The sequence below is a fragment of the Notechis scutatus genome, chromosome Z (genome assembly GCF_049901735.1).
Source record: "Notechis scutatus isolate UNSWTSFEM ecotype Mainland chromosome Z, rNotScu1.2, whole genome shotgun sequence".
In the NCBI taxonomy this organism is placed as follows: domain Eukaryota; kingdom Metazoa; phylum Chordata; class Lepidosauria; order Squamata; family Elapidae; genus Notechis; species Notechis scutatus.
In genome coordinates this window covers 126,285,157-126,300,157 of record NC_142025.1, presented here as the reverse complement: position 1 = coordinate 126,300,157, position 15,001 = coordinate 126,285,157, and the positions used below count along the sequence as shown (strand labels likewise).

Sequence of the window (15,001 nt, the reverse complement as noted above, 5' to 3'; positions counted from 1 at the left end):
AGTTCAGTATCAGACTTACATCAAATCCAGGAATAGTGGTCAATACAGGAATGGCAAAACTCTCCAACAGAACAAAACAGAGACTCACTGAGACACACTCTCTTCTGAGACTAAGACTATAAACAACCCAGGTTTCTGGCTCCATCTTATGGCCATTTGAGAAACCACACCCAATTACACTTTTAGCTTTCCCTTAAAGAGGCAGTATTAAAATGTCTATCCTGGTTTAATATATTTCCAACCCAAATAACTGTTAGGTGACTTACATTCCTTATAGATAACTACAAAAAAATGGAAAGAGGGACACATCTAAGGCAGGAGGAGCTTGTTGAGAATGCTTTGACTTCAAAACACGGATTAATTTATAAATATTAACTCTGAAAGAACGATCCCAATTTCCCAAATGCACGATTATCCTGACTATCATTGCCGCGTGGGCAGTTGTTAAAGGAATCTTCCCATCCGATCAGAGGGCCTTCATGACTCCTACATCCCTAAATATTCTGCCACAGTGGAGGCGAGCAAGCGCTTTTCCCCAGCCGGAAGTCCCAACGCCCACACTTGGCATTATTCCGAGTTGCCTTCATCCCTCCGAGAACGGTGGGGGAAAAGAGGACAGGCACCCCCCTGGAGCGGCATCAATGACACCCCTCTCCCATGGTGAGAAAGGGGTGGGTCGGCAAAAGCAGCCTCCCTCAGTGCGGCGGCTACTGCACAGCAACAGTCAACCAACCTCCCCGCTCCTCCTCTCCGGCCTTGAAAGCACAGAGCAGAAAGTTGTGCGAGAATCTCGGGTGGCAGAAAGACCAATAGCTCTCATGAGATTTGAAATCATCTTTTCTCTTGTGGAAAGGGAACTTCATGAGGACAGTGGTGACACCCAAGAAGGAAAAGCCCAAAGGGAACATCAGGCCAGCCATAAAACAAACTTGCATAGGAAAAGAGATTTAATAAAAGGTATTGAAAGAAGCCCCCTAGACAAAAGCCAAGTAATTAAGAAAGCTAGGGAAACAAGAAAAAGAAATCCCTTACAAACAACAGGTCATGCCAAATCAGCAAAACAAATAGACAAAAGACACGAAATAAATTCTATAGCAGACAGGAGATTGCCACAAAACAAATATAAGAAAACATTAGGACGAAACTGATAATCCAATCAAACCACCCCCGGAGTTTACCCTCTGGCGGAAATGAAGACAACCCCTGACAGGATTTAAAACATTAAGAAATACAAACACAAGCACTCACACACAAAAGGAGAAAAAAGTATAAAAATCAGGGGTTTATTATACAAAGGCAGCTAGCCCCAGGAACGCAGACTTCTTGCTATCTCTCGCCTTCCTGAAAAATAAAAAGAACCAGCTTCCAATCAGTTGCCTGTATCCTTGCACTGGAGTACTCCCAGCAGGAAAATCGAACCCTCAGAAGAAAGGCATTTTAAAGCCTTTCAACACTCTCCTCCACCATCTAATTCTATAAAGGGACACCCGTTTTAACCTCCACAGGAATACAGTAGCTGGCAGGTGTCTATGGAGATTCTCAGTCATGCAGGTCATGGTTGTTCCAAAGGTGCTTTTTCAAGAGGCAACTGGACTTTCTGCTTTTTCTTTGAAGATGTTTTGCTTCTCATCCAAGAAGCTGCTTCAGCTCTAACTGGATGGTGGGGAATGGAAGGATTTATAAATCCTTCAGTCTGCAAGGAGTATAAATCCTTCCATTCCCCACTATCCAAAGCTTCTTGGATGAGAAACGAAACGTCTTCAAAGAGAAAACAAGAAAATCCAGCACCTTTGGGACAACCACGACCTGAATGACTGAGAAATTTCCAGACTTTCTCATAAAACAAGGGTCTTCTAACTTGGCAAGTTTAAGACTTGTGGACTTCAACTCCCAGAATTCCTGAGCTAACATAACTGGAGGAGGAATTCTGGGAGTTGAAGTCCACAAGTCTTAAAGCTGTCAAGTTTGAAGACCCCTGTAAAGCATTATCCGGAGTGGCATGTTTCTCTCACGTATGGACAGGATGTCGTTTCCCAAGTTTTATTTATTTATTTTTATTTATTTATTTGATTTGCCAATTGTTTACAAGATAATAAGTATAAATGTATACATAGTTGTGAATACATGAAATGGGTACATATAAGAAAAATAAAAGGATAAGAGAAACAATAGGACAGCGAGAAAAGGGAAGGGGACCGACCGTTTCTAAATCACTTTGTTCGTATTCCGGAGGATATTACGTTTTTGTGGAAAGACAAAAAAAAAAATCCCATCCGCAGCTGCCTTGTGGTAAGGTTTATACATTTCGTAGAAGGAAATCAGAATGAATTAGAATCACACAAAAGCGTTACAATATATTTAAACTCAGTTTTTGTTTCTTTTTTCTCAGTTTGTTGTTAACGATTGAGAGGAAAAGTGACTGCCTGGAAACAAATTCCTTCCTTTTTTCGGTGTTGTAGGTTTTCGAGTAACAAAAATTTTAATCAAGAATAATGTGCTTTAGTTCTAACTTCTTAGGACCATCCAATTTTTGAGGAAAAAAAAAAAAGCCCAGATACCGCGAGAACATGGCACCAAACCTCGTGTAAAAAAAAGATCCGGCTGTGGGGAAGCGCGTGCGCCTGTATGAGAGTCGGATATACGCCCACGCACGTGCATGTTATCGCGATATTTGGAGAACCAGGAGCAGGTAGAGAGGAGTTGGAGAGGAATTTCCGAGCTGTACTAAACGAGGCATGGTGTCGGAGGCTGGAAGGAAGACAGCGACAGCAATGTTTTTTTTCGTATTCTTGCAATAATTAGTAGCTAACCTTCCCCCTCTCACTTTCCTTCCTCTCCCCTCCCCCTAATCTGGAAACAGCGCTGTTTCGGTCTGGGAAGTAGGTGGAAAAAGATGAGGATCCTGGCTTGGGGAACTTGCTAGGAATTCAGGCTAAGGAAAGGGTTAGGGGAGGCTCACTGGACTCGGTTACGGGACTGCAGGATTTGTCCAATGAGCCTGGGCGGGCTGGAGAGTGTTTATAGTAATCCCTCTCAGGCAGTTGAGATAGCAAATAAATTCAGACCCCCACTTTCATTTTGTAAGGATGTGGGCCCTTTAGTTAATGGCAAGGCAGCTTTGAACCAAGGGAGTCCACTGCTTAAGTACTTTAGGGGACTATTAGGGGACCACTGTTTCAAAAATCTGCAAGTGAACTAGTCTCTTTCCAAAACTTTTTGTTTTTGAAAAGTTCACCCCCTTACCTATTTACAAACTGGGGTTTATTTGTATTTACCCCTTTAATCAACTCTTTGGGGGCAATTTATATCCTAAAACGAGGAATTAATTGAGACCTGGAATTAAGGAAGAGCAGGTGTTTACTTGATTAAAAAAAACTTGTCTTCCCTTCCTACTTGTGGGATCAGAGGATATTTTGACAAAGTTATTTTTCTCCAGGTTGAAAGGTGGGCTCAACTCAGTTTTATATCTATTTCTGAGACAGCTTTATCTTACTATATTTTTGCATGTTATTTTACAATCTGGCATTCATAGAGCAACCCCCAACTATCATGTAAAGAGACAAGTGGGTTGAATGTAGGTAACAAGATAAAATAGCCCTTCCATTGTGAGGTGTGTGTGTCTTGAAGATTTGGGCTTTTTGGAGGATTCCTCCCTCTTCAAGCACAGTGGAGAAGGAATGCCAAACCCAGAGAGACATGGGGGCAAGAAGAATGCGGGAGGAGGGGAGTCTTTGCATCAAGGTGCAGTGTCCTGCAGTGGGAGCTCAAACAGAGAGAGGCACCGGCTTTCTAAGCATAAAAGACACAGATCCAAGCATTCCAAAGATTCACTGTTGGGGTCCCAAGAAGGAAGCGCAACACTTGGCAGCATGATCAAGCCATTGGTAGAATATGACGATATCAGCTCTGATTCTGACACCTTCTCAGATGAAACAGTCCTCAAGTTGGAACGTAGAGAAAATGAAAGGAAAGGGACATTGGACAGGAGTGATCGATTAAATAGACAGCAGCAGCACAAGCATGTCCATGACTTGATGAAAAGTAAGTTGGGGGACAAGGAGAAGCAACTGGAAAGGAATCAAGAGTCCTCAGGCAATTTGAGTTCTAATAAAGATCGAATATCCAGGACTTCCAAAAGGCTACATGAGGAGAATGATGACCATTCATCTAAGTCATTCAAGAGTAGTAGCAAAGAGTCTCGGTCAGCCAAACTGCATAAAGAGAAGTCTAGGAAGGAGCGGGAGGTGAAATCTGGTTACAAGGATCACAGTAAAAGTCGTTGGAAAAGAGATGCCCCCAAAAGCTACAAGTCACTGGACAGTCCAAAGTGGAAATCCAGAAGTCCACACCATAAGTGGTCAGATGGTCCCAAACAAAATGACAGTCCCTCAGGAGCATCTGATACACAGGACTATGACAACAGCCCTCCACACACTCACACATCCAGTAACTATGATTCCTGTAAGAAGAGTTCTAGTGTATCCTCACGACGACCATCAGTGAGCCCTCCATTTAAGGAACCTGCCTACCAATCCAGTATATGTTCTCCCAGCCCTTATGGCAGGAGACAGCGGTCAGTCAGCCCATACAGCAGGAGGCGTTCATCCAGCTTTGAAAGGGGAAGTGGTTTATACAGTGGAAGATCCCCCAGCCCATTCAATCGAAGGAGCTCCAGCAGTTCTTATGTTTCCAAGCGGTCTCTGAGCCGTAGTCCTGTTTCCAGGTATTTGGTCTTTGTACTTAAATCAGAACTGTTGGGCTTCCCAAGTACAAACGTAACTGAAGGGGCTAATGTCCCAGAATTTTTGTTACTGTCCCTCAAAACAGAAAATGTTTTAAATTCCTCTGTTCCATGATTCATTAGGGTAGCCTTTCCCACCATGATTTGTCTTTATGTGTTACATTATAACACCCGCTATTACAAAGTTGTATCCTCATGCTAGTGAGACTGGAGTTGGGAGTCTAACACATATGGGTGGGGGGGCACAATATTAAAGTAGGCTGATTTAAGGTACCAACTTGTTTTGTTTGTCTTGCAATATTGTATCCTAGGAAATAATTTCTCTCTTACTGATTTGGAGAATACAAAGTTGAAAAGCCAGGTCAGCCAATATGACACTGATATGATTGGATATGTCATTGTAAAACATAGTTGAATATGAAAAGTTAGTTGCAATGAGCATTGAGTCTTGCATGTTAGCTGCCCAGAATTGTTGTATCGATAAGATGGGCGGCATAGAAATTTAATGTTTTTCAACATCTTTTTATTTTAGGTTTGGTTTGTCTACGATTTGTCATATCATTAAAACCTGGCAAACTAGAATCATTGATCACATCATGATTAGTAAACTGCAGTTCATTAAAGTTGGATGACATACTACATTATAATTAATGCAGATGGGTAGCTTCTGTGTCAGGTGTGTGTAAATGAACACACAGCTTCTAAGGTTTACTGATAATTGTTTTCATGCTAAATTCAGGTATAGTGTAAATGTAAAGCAATTTTTGAAAATGAAACTAAACTGCAACTTAATTTATACTCCTGGGTCATTGTAGCTTTTCAGTTTTTATAAAATTAAAGAACTGGAAGAGGTGCCAGAATGGGGTTACTAAATATGTAAAATTCAGTGTTGCAAAGTACTTCCTTTTTTAGCAAAGAAAATGAGGTACATTTAATACTATACCACTTAAGTATATAGTATTGAAGTTTCAGATTTTATCAGCCTTCATGGTGTTCTATTCTCTCAGCTTTATGCTAGTAACAAAATGGGCAAGTCTCCATGATTTTAGTTATAGTTTTGCTGTGATAGTTTTATCAGAATTATTTTACTATACCTTTTTAATGGAGATAGACGTACTTTTGATAAACCTTTAGATAAACAACAGTAGTTAGGTGCTCAAAAATAACTTGATTGCAGCTTGTGATATTTATGAATACCAGAAGGGAAGTCAGTGTAGCTAAAATATTTTTATATTACTCCTTGTGAATTCTAATTTTAACTAATTACAGTATTGAAACCTAAAAGCTGAAAGGAACTTTGAAAATAGAGTTTATTATCAATATTTGTCACTGATTCTAAACTTTATACTGTTTACCTTTAAATAAGATAACGTCGCGACGGTACTGCATGCAATCTCAGAGGCTCTGAGATTGCAGCTGATATCTTTGCCTCTGGACGGTCCCAACGGACCTAAACCGTCCCGTAGAGACGGTGAAAGTGAAGAGCACATCCTGCTGATCCCAGGGACATCGCAAAGTCCCTGGTTGATCCAGGAGAAGCCCTTCTTGCCGGCGGCAGAGAGGCAGTCAACTTGCACAACTTGAGCTGCGTTCATGTGTGCACATGCACTGGCCCACTGCTTGTGCAACTTGAACTACGTGCACGCCTGTGCGCACCGGCCTGCCGCTCATGTGGCCCGGTTGTGAATAAGCCATGTCCCGGTGGTGGGCTGTGACCCAGGGGTTGGGGACCCCTGCTTTAATACACAACTTCAGCATATGAGCTAAGCTCTCTATTCAGTGAAGCAGTTAATACTCTGGCAGTGCTGAACAACAGTCTTGTCCCATTGTTTTGAATATTTAGACCAGTGGTCCCCAACCTTTCCAGCTTGGCAGCCTGGTGCGGGTGGGGGGGGTGTTGGGTGTTTGGGTGAGTGAGTGGTAGGCACACGTGCACAGCTCCATTCGCATGAGTGGCACATGCACCCTTCACTCACACAAATGAAGCTTTGCATGTGAGCAGAGGGTGCTTGCGCGAGCGGAGGGTGCTTGAGCAGAGGGCGCTCACGCTTGAACACAAAACTCAACTTGTGTGAGTGGAGAGTGCTTGTGCATGAAGCTTCATGCAAATGGAGCTTCAAGCACAAGTGCACTCCGCTTGTGTGAGCGGAGCTTCACACGCATGTGCTTGCCCATTTTTTTTGCAGCCCAGTTTCAAACAGGCTGCAGCCTGGTAGTGGGCCAGGGCCCGGGATTTGGGGACCCCTGATTTAGAGGGCTGGTATCTTCCTACTTGTGAATTCTGGATGGTCTTCGTGCAGCATGTCTCTCAAAGCTCCATTCTGTCTGCAATGGGATAGTTAATGACCTCAAGAGAAAGTATATAACAGTTAACATACAGCGCTTTTATGGATGGAGTGTTGTGAAATAAGTAGTATTGATTACTAGGCAAACTGCCCACCAAGTGTGATAAGAAAACAAGTATCATTAGGTAGGCTCTTTGTATTGTATAACTTTCCTTTGGACCATGGAGAGAGAGAGAGAGAGAACACACACACACTGCACTTAGTGTGCTACATTTTGAATCCAATATTTTTGTCTCCATGGTTAAGGTGGTTGGTTCTTCAACTCTGGGCAATTAATTTTAAATAATGTAGGACAAATGGAGCTGCTGTTTCCTGCTCACCACAGACCAAATGTCAGGAAAGCATCTCTATGTCTATTGAGAAAGAATTAGTTAGTATGAGTAAATATCTGACCTTAACTATTTTTAGAAAACATATTTATTAACTTTGTTTGGCACCCATCTTGCCACAAGTCTGATGAAAACTTTATGATGTGCTGGGTAAAGTGGGTTTGAATAGAACAAACAAGAACAAGTATTGTATATTTAAATATGTGAAACTGCAAGGGGGTAGCTCATTCCTGTTCATTTTTAATATTCTCTTCAATTTCACTTCATAGTCTTTACAAAGTTCTGTCAGGTGTACTAGCCGCTCACCTGCTACATATGTTGGGTTTTGCAACTGTTAACCATTTCTAACTTGTATTCACCACTGGACTCTTCTATAAAAACAGTGCCCGTCCTCTAAACTGACTGTTCATATTAACTGGAGAATGGCTGCTTATAATTGGGCTAAACATGTGGTAGAATACACTATCAAATTATGTGTCTGTAGTAAGTTTAAAAGCTAATTTTCAAGAAGCAGTGTTGGATTCCTAAATGAGCTGGGATTGGCAAACTGCTAATTTTATTGAAGTTTGTAGAATGGGATATGGATCACTAGAGTTCAAATATCCTGTGAAGGATTTAGTTGCAGATTTATTAGTACACTTTGGTGACCTGAATTCTGGGGAACATTATAGGGTACTGTGAGACTAGGCATCAGCTACCATAGCTAAAGATGATAAAGGCACGTAAGCGGGGAGGACAGTAAGACAGGATCCATCCTTCCCTTCCCTTCCCTTCCTACCTACCTACCTACCACAAGGTAACTCTGGGCAGCTTACAACCATAAAAGATAAATTAGTATACTAAAAACATAAATAAGTTAAACAGGCCAACCACTATGGTCCAATTAAAGATTGGGAAGGTGGGTGTAGGATGGGGGGAGGTGGGATCAGGTGTTAATCACTCAACCACCTCCACTGTGATGTTCCTCCATTGGAGCTCCAGGCTAGCTGGCAGAGCCAGGTCTTTAGGCTGCTGAGGAAGGTCAGGAGGATTGGGGCAGACTTCACATGGGGGAAATGTTCCAGAGGGCAGGTGCAATGGTAGACAAGGCCCTTTTCCTGGACCCCACACACCAGAATAATTAGGCCTGCAGCATGGCTCCTCTGTCAGCATGGGTGGGATCTTACGTAAAAGATTCTTTCAGGCTGGTAAGAAGGAACCAAATCAAAAGGGAAAAAGGTCACCTGAACCAGACAAAGGAAGTTGGACTTGAGTACATTGAACTGACTCCCCTCCCCATTTCATCAACAGTTACCAGATATGTGAATCAACAAAGCAAGGACTTTGGGGGATAAAAGGGGGTCCTAAAGCCTACCCACTCCTTGAGGTCTGTTTGGATCCAGAGTTGGTGGCTGTTGTGGTTTGTCGGCAGCCGGTGCAGACGGCAGCGGAGTCGGACAGTGAGGAAGAAGGGATCAGTCAGGGAGTCTGGAGAGGACTTGGACAAGGGTCCTGTGTCCGATGCAGGGATGGGGCCAGGACCATCTGGGAGTGGGGTGCTGCCTTTGGAGCCTTCAGAGTCTTGCAGCAGCGAAGCAGAGGACCCAGGGGAGCCAGTTCCTAGTGCGTGTGTGCGCAGAGCTGCTAGAAGGCGAGAGCAGCTGAAGCAGAAGGGGTGAAGGCTGGGAGGTGATTGCCTCTCCCATAAGGGATAAAAGTCAAACCTCAATGACGAAAGCAGTTCAATTAGATTCCAAGTCCTTCTTGAAACTCTGCATACTCTGGTTGTTTTTTTCTGATACTTCGGGTGGGTTCTGTTATAATTACTTTGAAGACTTCTGTTTTTGGCAGCATTCCCCAGCACTGAAAAACATGGGCTTATCTTGGAGAACTGTGTATAATGAGTTCTGGCTGGAAATGAAAGTAATTCCCAGCGTTGTATTAAAATAGGTTTTGCTTTTGAAACAAGTTTGTGTTTCAGTACGTTTGAGGAACCCTGGGTCAGAACAGTGGCTAATGTCCCTCTAGCTAGTACTGACAGCCTAGTTGAGGAGAACCTGGGTAAGAGTATATGTGTATGTATGAGAAAGATCAAATGTACATTGTAACCAGTAACATTTTGCTGTTAGTTTTAAATTTACCGGGTCTCTGTGTATTCAAAAGAACCTGTTGTACCTCAGTGTTTGGATGAAAATGATTTGTGTGTCTCCCCAATTTTATTTCCCAGTTGTTGACCAGGGATGTGTGTCTTGTCTGCTTTCATTGCACCTGTTTGGACAAACCAGGTAGAAAGCAAGGGGGACTTACAAGATGTACATTCTTCCATGGGTCTGTGATTGTGTGAGTAAGCTGAACCTGGGAGCACCTGTAACAGTGCCCTTTTGGATTATATGAGGAACAAATTAATATTGTATTTTGTTTATATATTACCTTATTTGGAAGTGTGCTCTGAAGCAGGGGTGGCCAACCTTTTGGACCTCATGGACCACCAAACTCATAATTTTAGATCCCAGGGACCACTAACTGGTTCTGTGGGCATGGCCTAATTTGTGGGTGTGGCTTGGTGGTCATGTGACTGGCTGGGCATGGCTTGTATGTAAATATTATAAATATTTATATAAATATTGAATGTTTTATAAAAAAGAGCAACTTTTACCCAAAATCAGGCAAAGCAGGCAGGCAGGCAGATTGAGTTGCTCACAGAATCACAGATTCATTCAGAAATCTATCTGCCATTGGCTAGCTCAGTCTGTCACATAAAATTTGCTTGCAAGCAAACTCATAAAATTAACTCACAACACACCATGCATGTAAATATTGATATTTTTATTTAAAAAGAGCAACTTTTACCCAAAATCAGGCAAAGCAGGCAGATTGAGTTGCTCACAGAATCATTCAGTGATCTATCTATCTGCCATCGGCTAGCTCAGTCTCTCAAATTTGCTTGCCATGAGTCTGCACTGAATTTGCTTGCAAGCAAACCTTCAGTCCTAAGAGAGGTTCAGTTGTACTTAAAGGCAGAGCCAAAGATCTAAAGACTTGCTAGAAAGCAAGCCGCGGCCCACTGGTTGGCGACCATGGCTCTGAAGCATACTTAACATTTGACTGTGGTTGGGTTCACATGTCACTTAACCTTGTGGAGGTTTGTTTGGTTATGACTTAGTATGTTGGGTGAATCCAGCTATTGCGGTCTGCACACTGGTAAAATTAGGCCACCATAACTTTTAAAACAAACCACACTGTAGTGTGATGTGTGAACTCAATCAGCAAGTGCATTCCATGGGAATAACAGTCTTTCAGCCAAAACAAAATAGTTTTTATTAAAATATTAAGACACTTATTATTGTTGGATTCCTGTAGATAATTGGTGATTCCTAGTAATGACACTCATCATTGCAAAGAAAGATCCCACATCTGGGCCCCAGTTAAATTACATTCAAGAAAGAATATTCCTCTTTGTTCTTGTCAAGAACCTTATGTTACCAAAATAACATCAGTAACTATGACTTTGGTATCCCCAAGAATACAAGTAGCTTTTTTCATATTGGAAACCATGAAAACAGTTTAAACTGCCTAAAATAGAAAATATCTTTATAGTTACTTGTTGATAGCTTATTCTAAACTTGGAATAAAATTAGAATAATTGGCCAAAGGCTGAGTTCAGGCATGTTTACTGATTTAATGATGTTCTTTTTTCAATCACATGTATTTATTGACCCCTACTGGCTTTGTGGACTGTTTACTGCTATTTCTGGCCTGTTTTGTAGCCTAATTTACCTTTGAGCTTAATTTTAAGTCAACAGTGCCTGTCATAAACAACTGTATGTACAATTTTTATATGCAATGATCTAGGCAACTGGATTTGTGGACACCACTGTCTGAAAGTCTCAGCCCTACTGTGTTAATAATGAATGTAGTAAAGGATTTTAAAAAACTAAAACATTTAAATATGAACAGTATATAAACAGGGAACAAATTCCATACCTCCCAAGCACTGATGATGTTACCTAGCTGGGTAATGAAATGTCTGCAAACAGCCAAGCTCAGAGAGCACCAAGGACTCCATAGTTCAACCCTGAGCTACATGTTTCTCTTATATTGGTAACTTTTATATAACCTGAAAATAAAGAAGCAACAAAATAGGCAGCTTTTAATGTACTTCACTAATTAAAAAATACAAATTAAAAAGTAAGGAGGCAGTTAACATTCATATTTCAAGCAGCTACTATATCTTCTAACTTTTAGATTAGTAATCTACACTGCAAAGACCTGAGGTGCTCCCGTTAAACATTCTCAGCTGCCTGTAATTTCTGCCTGTAGTTAACTGCAGAAATCGTTTTCAAATCTTTGTGTTTTGTAGGTTAATTTTGTTGGAATGTTAGTGTTTGGGATTCGGAATCATTTAGATAAGATTACTGATCTGCTGAGATCTGATTCTTGGAACAGTTTTGTCCAGTAATGTTAGAACTGTGAAGACTCACTGTTAGGGAAGGACTAGGGAAGACTAACAACCAATGTGTGGATTTCTGACACATGGTATTGAGTTTTGATGTTGCCAGTACTTTTAATTTAGCTGTAGGCAAGGCATATAGCATCCCCCTTCTTCTTATTTTTTATCATAATCCCATGACATAGAATGTACTAAAAAAAGAGTGATTTGCCTACAGTTGCATAGCAGTTTGCTGTGGCTGAGGATGCACTAGAACCATGATGGCGAACCTATGGCATGCGTGCCGGAAGTGGCACGCACAGCCATTTCCCCCAGCACACAAGAGCTTACCCGGAAGAGCCCCATTGCGCATGCGTGCGTGCTGCCACTGCCTGATAGCTGATTGTCGGGTATCTGGTGCGCATGCACGGGGGTGGTGGTGCAGAAACACTGGGGGGTCACGCGTGCATGCGCAGGTGGATGGTGTGGGGGTGATCGTGTGGGAGACGTGTAGTATGCTGCGAGGGTGATTGCGCGGTGTCCGGCAAGGGGATTGCGCACGCAGGCACAGATGCGTGGCGTGCTGCAAGGGGATTGCATGCGCAGGCGCAGAAGTGGGGTGTGCTGCAAGGGTGATCATGCAGTGCCCGGCAAGGGGAATCGCGCATGCATGCGCAGATGTGCATCGTCAGGCAAGGGGATTGCACATGCATGCTCGGGGGGTGGGTGCGGCCAGCACACATTGCCTTCTGGGTTCTGGCACGTGAGCACGTGTGCATGAACGCACACACAATTATCGGCACGGGAGCCAAAAGTTTGCCATCACTGCACTAGAACCTGGGTTTTTCTAGTCTAGTCTTAACACCTTAACTGCTGCATCATACTGGAGAGTACATAGCCTATGTTGAACAGCAGAGCTGAAAATACATTTTTTTTCTGAGCTGACCAGTGAACTCTCAGTCTTCTTGGTGCTGAAGAAAAAGTAACCTCAAGAGTTCTTTTTCTGATTACATGGAACCTCTAAGGCAGGGGTGTCATACTCAAGGCCCACGGGGTGATCGGGTGTGGTCTACCTAATGCAAAGAGGAAAGATCAGGCCAGCCTGGCTTTGGCCCGGTCTACTCAATGCAAAGAGGAAACATGCCAGCAGTTTGGGGAGTGGCATCAAACTAGCCACACCTACCCAGTTGGCCACACCCACCCAGTTGGCCATGCCGACCCACCCAGTTGGCCACGCCCACCTGGCCCCACACAGCCCTGATGCGGCCCTCAATGAAATTGAGTTTGAAACCCCTGCTCTAAAGTAACCACCATTGTGGGAGAGTGAAACTTGAAAGCAATGCTGACCCAAGCAAAGGCAGCTCAGCTTCCCTCCCTCCCATCTCTCTTTTAGTCAGAACGTTTTAAAGAAAAACTTTGTAGTAAATATTTTTTTTATCGCAGAAGTGTCTGTCACATTCTGTGCAGGGAGTGATATACAGTATATCTGTTTATGCACATACAGTGATACCATGGTTTCTAGATTCCAAGCAAAAAGTTTAGGTCTAAATAAATCCAGGCCAAAACTATTTGACCCCTTTTATTTTAATATGTGGTACAATGAAGATTGTTGTATTATGTTATCCCTTATATGTGAGTGGAAAGTGCAGTTTCAGGCTATGCACATGACGTGAAACTATAGAAGAAAATGGAAAAGCCTATAGGAAGTTGGAATGTGCACTGGAGCTTTAAGGTCATGGTCAGTGTCTGTACATAGAGTGGGTTATGAAATGGCTAAACCATGACCAATTTTAACCATGGTTTGGTGAATGGGTTTATGCAGCACTTATGCAGCTGGGTTTATGCAGCACTTAACCATGGTTTACAGACTGAAGAGGCTGGATTCATATATCTTGTAACACCAAACCAAACATATGGTGTAATAGAAAAACAGTATTAAGTATCATGCATACTTCATCAGAGCTAGAGGTTGATTTTTACATAAAAGTATGGCAGTTGAGATCTTATGGGATTCTGATTTATCCTATTTTGTTTTCATAGGAAGCCCATGAAATCCCGAAGTAGAAGTCCCGCTTATTCAAGGCATTCAACATCTCATAACAAAAAGCAGAGAACTGGGTCTTGCAGTCGTCATTCTAGTATCTCACCTGTTCAGCTACCACTGACCTCCAGTTTGGGAGCTGAGCTGAGTAGGAAGAAAAGGAGAGGGCTGCAGCTGCAGCTGCAGCAGCAGCAAAAGTTGATAGAAAGGAGAGCAAGGACTCACATAGCCTATTGTCTAGGAAAGAAAATAACTTAACTGAAGTAAAAGAGTCTATAATGGATGTCAGGAAGGCAAAAATTGCTAAGCCTGAAAAATATCCTCCTGATCTGGTGATGGTAAATATTCTACAATACAGTGCAGAAACAAAAACAACTCTTGAGCCTGCCAAAACAAAGACAGAAAATTCTGAGAAGAAACTACCTGCTTCAGTTAGAGACTCAAAAACAGCAGGAACAAAGTATATGAAACTTACTATAGCAAAGGAGGAAATTGTGACTTCAAAAGAAATACAGTCAGCTGAACCAGAGGTCCCAACTCCTTTGTCTTCTGTAAAGTCACTCCCTCCTTTACCAACATCATCCCCACCTCAGGTTCCTCCTCCATTGCCCCCCTTGCCTCCATTGCCAGTTATTCCCCCTCTGCCACCTGCTCAGTCATCTACCATTCACAGCCCTGCTTTAGTTCCTTTGTGTCTGTCATCTTCTGTCCACTGTAAGACATCCTTAACTTCGCAGGCTAACTCTCAGTTCACCATGCAATCCGCCTCAAAGGGACATGTTTCTGTGACCATTGCTGTCCCCCATCTGAAAACGTCAACATTGCCTCCACTCCCTTTGCCACCAATCTTGCCTGGGGAAGATGAGTTGGAAAGGTAAGGTTTGTAAATGCTGCTATTCTACAAAGTCTTGCTAGTGTAATGGCTTGCTCACTTCACTGTTCTGATGTAAAGCTTGGTATCTAAAAACTGTTGAACTGGTGTGGTAAATTGTATAGTCAATAAAGGAGAAGGAGTCTGGTTGCGTCTGAAACCTTGAATTACTAGTACTACAGGTACTAGTACTAGTACTACAGGTACATTCAGAGAAATCTAGCCCTGGGGGCGGGGGGTGTTTGAAGATGCTTCTCCCTAGGCTT

General features: G+C 42.6%; 1 protein-coding gene across 1 annotated transcript; it reads left to right on the top strand.

The window, feature by feature from the left end:
- Positions 1-2,685: 2,685 nt before the first annotated feature.
- LOC113429024 (cyclin-dependent kinase 12-like) lies at positions 2,686-14,738 on the top strand. The gene is made up of 2 exons (XM_026691543.2): positions 2,686-4,723; positions 13,864-14,738. Exons 1-2 carry the CDS (start codon positions 3,678-3,680, stop codon positions 14,120-14,122), a joined length of 1,305 nt encoding a protein of 434 aa, XP_026547328.2. The 5' UTR covers positions 2,686-3,677; the 3' UTR covers positions 14,123-14,738.
- The last annotated feature ends 263 nt before the right edge of the window (positions 14,739-15,001 follow it).

What these genes read in the sequence shown, in the direction of transcription:
- LOC113429024 (XM_026691543.2), top strand. Translation starts at nt 3,678, where the DNA reads ATGCCAAACCCAGAGAGACATGGGGGCAAGAAGAATGCGGGAGGAGGG. An exon ending in AGCCGTAGTCCTGTTTCCAG is followed by an intron (nt 4,724 to 13,863) that starts GTATTTGGTCTT and finishes TTGTTTTCATAG; the next exon opens with GAAGCCCATGAAATCCCGAA.